The 6,000-nt window shown below is 40.2% G+C and overlaps 1 protein-coding gene across 3 annotated transcripts in view; it reads right to left on the minus strand.

The window, feature by feature from the left end:
• The window catches only part of PRKCSH (PRKCSH beta subunit of glucosidase II), a 259,864-nt gene that overhangs the window by 73,797 nt on the left and 180,067 nt on the right, over nt 1-6,000 (minus strand). For all 3 annotated transcript variants that reach the window (XM_085885531.1, XM_085885532.1, XM_085885529.1), the window contains one exon: nt 4,904-4,973. In XM_085885531.1, coding sequence (XP_085741657.1) covers nt 4,904-4,973 — 70 coding nt within the window. The remainder of the gene's footprint in view (nt 1-4,903; nt 4,974-6,000) is intronic.

Here is a 6,000-nt window from a genome sequence, read left to right on the forward strand (position 1 = left end):
TTTAAAACGATCATTTCTCATTCAGAGAGAGCTGGCATCATAGCCTGGAGGTATGCATACCTCTGCACTGCCGAGCTTGTAGTAATCTCGGCCAAACTTATGAATTCTCATGCAGGTGTTTAGCATCAATATGTTTGCTGTCCTCGGATGGATGTTAAACTTAGCGCCTCGCCGGCCAGTCTTAGTTGATGGACGTTTAAGATCCCACGGGGTCTTTCAAGAAGAGTAAGACAGCTATTGCCAGCACCCTGGCTAAAAACCACATTCCTTCTCTAACCTAATTAGATGAACATCAGGCTGGGTGAAAGGCAGTTCGTGAAAGACTTGGGCCAAACTTTCCCTGGCTGAACCCACAAGTAGGTGGGATTAATGTGTTTGGGAAAATGAACAAAAAAATTGCTCATTATGAAAGGTCATGAAAAGCCCTCAATCATGCTCTCGAAACTTACATGTACTAACTAATGTGTAACTACATCACTCAGGAGTGATTATGCTATGTTGTCCCATGTATTGATTCATAAAATCCCATCTTACCATCATATCATCGAGCAATGAACTATTTGAATAATTACTTCAAATATAATCCACTTTATTATTTTTTTTTAATTCCATTTATCTGCCTGGTGTTGGTTTATTGGTTAGGGTCACGGGCTTGTGATCCTAGGGTCCTGAGTTCAAATCCTGCTTGGTCGTTGAATTAATACCAGGTGGGATTGACTCAGCCTGTCGTCGTCCTGAGGTCGGCAAAATGAGTACAGTACAAGCTTGCTGGGATGATTGAGCCACTTGAGTATCCCGCATCGGAATGGCGACCATCCAGGATTGTGCCCAATAGCCCAGAAAAATGCTTCGGGGGCATCAACGCTCTGTGCAGAGTATGGTCCGAATGGATTTGGATTTTGGATTTGGATTCCATTTACGAAGAGAGACAGCGATAGAATGGACATACAAATATAGGACAGAGGAATCAAAGTACGAGCCTAAGATTGTGTAAGTTGCATTCAGATCACTCATCGGGCTGTCAAACGTTCTGGCAATAAATCAGGGGAAATCGGGATTTGTGTGCAGGATCTCAAAAAGTTGTAAAAGGATTCAGATTAAATTTGGTGGACAGGTTCGGTGTGTGACAAGGACTAACCGATTAGATTTTGGTTAAGATCCGGATCTGGATACTCAAATTTTTTAATTGATTCTTCACCATTCAGAGATAGGGCCAAAAACGATATATAGCACAATATCTCAAAAGGTTGTGGACGGATTCAGACGAAACTTGGTGGGCACGTTGGGTGTGTGACAAGGACTAACTGATTATATTTTCGTGAAGATGCGAATCCGGATCCAGATACGATAAAATTTTTTATTTTTAAAATGATTCTTCACCATTGAGAGATGGGGCCAAAAACATTATATAGCATGATATTTCAAAAATTTATTGAGCCAGATTTGTTCTAAAAGATACACACACCAGGAGGTTGACTCAGCCTGTCATCCTTCCGAGGTCGGCGAAGCGAGTACCAGTGTACTGGGCCCGGTGTATGCCCCGGTTAGAATAGGTGTACCATATCCCTGTGTCGTAAGAGGCGACCAGGGTTGCGTCAGGAAGGGCATCCGGCGTAAAACATGTGCCAAATCATTATGCGGATCATAAAGGATGATCCGCTGTGGCGACCCCTCACGGGGGGAGGGGGGGAGAGAGAGAGAAAAAGAAGAAAAAGAAAAAGAAAAAGAAAAAGAAAAAGAAAAAGAAAAAGAAAAAGAAAAAGAAAAAGAAAAAAAAGAAGAAAAAGAAGAAGAAGAAGAAGAAAAACAAGAAGAAAAAGAAGAAGAAAAAGAAGAAGAAGAAGAAGAAGAAGAAGAAGAACAAGAAGAAGAAGAAGAAGAAGAAGAAGAAGAAGAAGAAGAAGAAGAAGAAGAAGAAGAAGAAGAAGAAGAAGAAGAAGAAGAAGAAGAAGAAGAAGAAGAAGAAGAAGAAGAAGAAGAAGAAGAAGAAGAAGAAGAATAAGAAAAAGAAAAAGAAAAAGAAAAGAAAAAGAAAAAGAAAAGAAAAGAAAAAGAAAAAGAAAAAGAAAAAGAAAAGAAAAAGAAAAAGAAAAAGAAGAAGAAGAAGAAGAAAAAGAAAAAGAAGAAAAAGAAGAAAAAGAAGAAGAAGAAGAAGAAGAAGAAGAAGAAGAAGAAGAAGAAGAAGAAGAAGAAGAAGAAGAAGAAGAAGAAGAAGAAGAAGAAGAAGAAGAAGAAGAAGAAGAAGAAGAAGAAGAAAAAGAAAAACAAAAAGAAGAAGAAAAAAAAAAAAAAGAAGAAAAAAAAGAAAGAGAAGAAGAAGAAGAAGAAGAAGAAGAAGAAGAAGAAGAAGAAGAAGAAGAAGAAGAAGAAGAAGAAGAAGAAGAAGAAGAAGAAGAAGAAGAAGAAGAAGAAGAAGAAGAAGAAGAAGAAGAAGAAGAAGAAGAAGAAGAAGAAGAAGAAGAAGAAGAAGAAGAAGAAGATTTGTTCTACAACATCAGGCATTACAGAGCATAGGCATGCGCTCGACTGAGTGCCCTTTTAGTTTACTCTATAAATTCACGTTTAGCATGAAAATAACATTTAATAACTAGAAGGGCACTCTTCGACATCACCAGATATGCCTCTGCCCACATTATTACATCATTATACATACTTGTACCAAGTTTGATTTCAATCCCTGAACCCAGATTCAAAATATTAAATAATTCTGGCTGTCAGACCATGCGTCCGATCAGGTTGAAATTTAAAACCTATATTCCCCATGGCTACTAGATCATAACTGTGAAGTTTCCTGTTCATTGATGAAGTGGTTCAAGAGAAATAATTTTTTAAAGATTTTTGCTCAATTCAATATGGCTGCCAGACCATCATTTGACAAATTAAATATTCATGTGCACACTGGTATCCCCATGGCTTGGGGAACATTTGGGTGAATTTTCCCTTTAATCTGCATGCCGTTCTGGAGAATAAGATTTTTAAAGGTTTATTCTTCAAAAAATAATAGCGACCACACCATGTGACCTATGCCGTCATAGATGGAGAACTTTTCATTCCTCATTGATAGGTGGTCATACCTGTAAAGTTTCGCCTTGATCTGTTCAGTCATTACGGAGAAGATGTTTGAAGGTTTTCTGTTAAACCTGCTTTATGACATTAAAATGGAATTAAAAACCTGCTCCGGCATAAACCCTTTGCCTTGATTGGTTCCATGAGCTGCAGTGGGTAGTTTTTTGCAGCATCATGGTCTCCCGAAGCTCCTTCCTCAACTAATTTTACACGATGGAGGCCAAATTTTCTTTTGAAGTTCTCAAACCAGCCCGTGCTGGTGTGGAACTTGTGGGTCGCCATGTTTGAACTGGAGCCTTCAGCCCCAGGTGACTCGTGGAAACGTTGGTAAATCCGCAACGATTTCTCCTGTATCACCAGTCCACTCAAAGGCACTTTTTCTGTGTCTGGTCCTCGATCCAAACATTAAGGGCTTTTTCCACCTTTTCAATATGAGGACCATGGGACTGGAACGTCACTTTTGCGATTTGCAGAGTGCTGGCGGCAACACTTGCACGGATATTTGATTCACGTTAATGGATACAGCGCGCAGTCGTTTCATTGATCAGGTAATGGTGGCTGACAGATGCTGCACTGTTACCACTTGCCAACATATCCAACAACTCAATTCTTTTGCACAACATTGCAACCTTTCTCTGCCTTTTGCCACTACTAATTTTGTCCATCGTTTTATTTTTGGACTCGTTAAAAACGGTGCAAGAGAAACAACAAAAGGTTTGTAATGGGAGGTAATCGTACACGCAGATGCAAATGATAACTCATCTCAGCTCAAAAACTGCGATTGGCCAAAATTAAATCCCACCGAACACAATAGGTTGCCCACCATTGGTTGAAACGCGTGATATCTGAGAGTTTATTGTATAACATGATATCTCAAAAAGCTATGGACAGATTTGGATGAAACTTGGACAGGTTGGGTGTGTGACAAAGACGCTGGGTGTGTGACTTTTGGTGAAGATCCAAATCCGATTATGGATACGAGACTTTTTTTTCCAAGTTTTTCTTCACCATTGAGAGATGGAGCCAAAAACAAAACATAGCAAGATGCTTCAAAAAGTTGTGGACGGTTTATGACAAAATTAGGTGGTCGAGTTGGTTTAGTAAAAAGAACAAGCAGATTCTATTTTAGTTCAGGTCCGGATCCAGATCTTGTTTATCAGTTGGATACAAAACGTAAACTGTTCAGCCTGGCGGAGATACGCACTTTGCCGAGTACTGTGCTCGTTTTATAATGTATTTATTTTATTTACATGTTTATTTCAATTGTGAAGTGTGTATTTTTAGCTGACGCCCACCTTGGTCTACATTTTCTTGAAGCCCAGAAACCTAACCCTGCTTTTCCCATTGGCCCTTCATTTTAAATATCATTGTTTCAACTTTTGCGGAATTTTCCAGGAATGCAACCCCTGTGATATTTAATGGCTTACTGTATAGCACAATATTGAAAAAAGTTGTGAATGGATTAAGACAAAACTTGGTGGATAAGTTGGGTAGGTGACAAGAACAAGCGGGTTAGATTTTGGTTAAGGTCCGGATGCAGATCTGGCATATCAGTGGGATACAAATGTAAAGTGTTCAGCCTGGCAGAGGTGTGCGCTATTCTGAGTGCCGTTGAAGTTCAGCATGTAATGCATTGTCAAAACCCATCTGAAACACAATTGTGACAAATATTTTGTAAGTCTTTTGAGAAGATACTATATTTTCTATCAGAAAGTCTCCTGAGAAAATAGACATTACGCACGATGACATCTGACCTTGCACAATTAATGCTGTTGGAAGAAATAAAAATAAATAAGAAAAAAAAATGCAAATTGGTAGCCAAAAGAGCCCTTCTTACTTTATGTCAGCCTCCACTGATCGCAGGGAAGATTCCACCTCTGAGAGGTCAGCCCGTGCTTTGTCAGCAACTGAGAAGGCAAGGGATGACAGAAGACACAGTAAAGTGGGTGAAATCAAAATAACTTTCAAAGAAAACTGAACTATAAGTGGATAATGCACTTGCACTTGAAGGCAACTCATAAAAGTTGCTAGGTTTGGTGAGAAACACTACACACGAGACAGCCTTAAACTTAAAATGTGATTGGAATAAACTATGAAAAACATCTAGGCCTCTGCTGTGAAGAAAAATTTGAAAATGCACAGATAGAGAAGTTATAATCAATTAAACCAAACTAGAAAGGTGTCCATCATTAACACCCAAAATATGGATGGGGCAGCAAAAGAAGTGTTGAAGTGAACACATAGACGGGCAGTGGAGGAAGCAATCCGAACACATGGAATGGTGCCAAAAATGCATGGATGGGTGGGCGGAGTCGGAGGTGGTAGCGGAGGCACCCTGAATACATGGATGGGACGGTGGAAGAAACACCCTGTACTTGTGGACATGGTCGAGCAGGAACAGCTGTGATAATGGCAACGGTGCCTCATATGTGTGAGGCACCGTTGCCGTTATCACAAGGCAAGATGAAGTGGTGGCATCCAAAATACATGGACAGGGAGGTGGAAGCAACGTCAGCGGCGGTACCTCAAAAACGTGGGGGGAGCTCCGACTGGGCAGAGGCACTCTGAACATGTGCTGGGAGGAATGAGTGTGGACAAAATATGATAATTCAAGAATAAAATACGGAAATTTAAAAATAAAAGGTTTTCATTTTGCAAAAGGATCAGAAGGTAAAATAAGCTATGAGGTGGTCAAGTAGTCGGGAAGAATTGTGGAGGTGATAAAGGGGGGAAATAGTAGGTGAGCCATCGCTGACACCATGGCCAAATTCCAAATCCCTGCTGTAACCAGCAGAGGGCATTGCATCAGCAGCATCGCACGTTCTCAGCTAATGATGCTATCCCGCAGCATTGTGCTGCACAAAAACAAAGAAGGAGGGGGGGGGTGTATTTTGAGAACGAGTGTAAAATTGTGAGAGATAGACAAGATCTAAG

The sequence above is a fragment of the Eptatretus burgeri genome, chromosome 6 (assembly GCF_056783735.1).
Source record: "Eptatretus burgeri isolate ZD-2024b chromosome 6, Ebu_testis_v1, whole genome shotgun sequence".
In the NCBI taxonomy this organism is placed as follows: domain Eukaryota; kingdom Metazoa; phylum Chordata; class Myxini; order Myxiniformes; family Myxinidae; genus Eptatretus; species Eptatretus burgeri.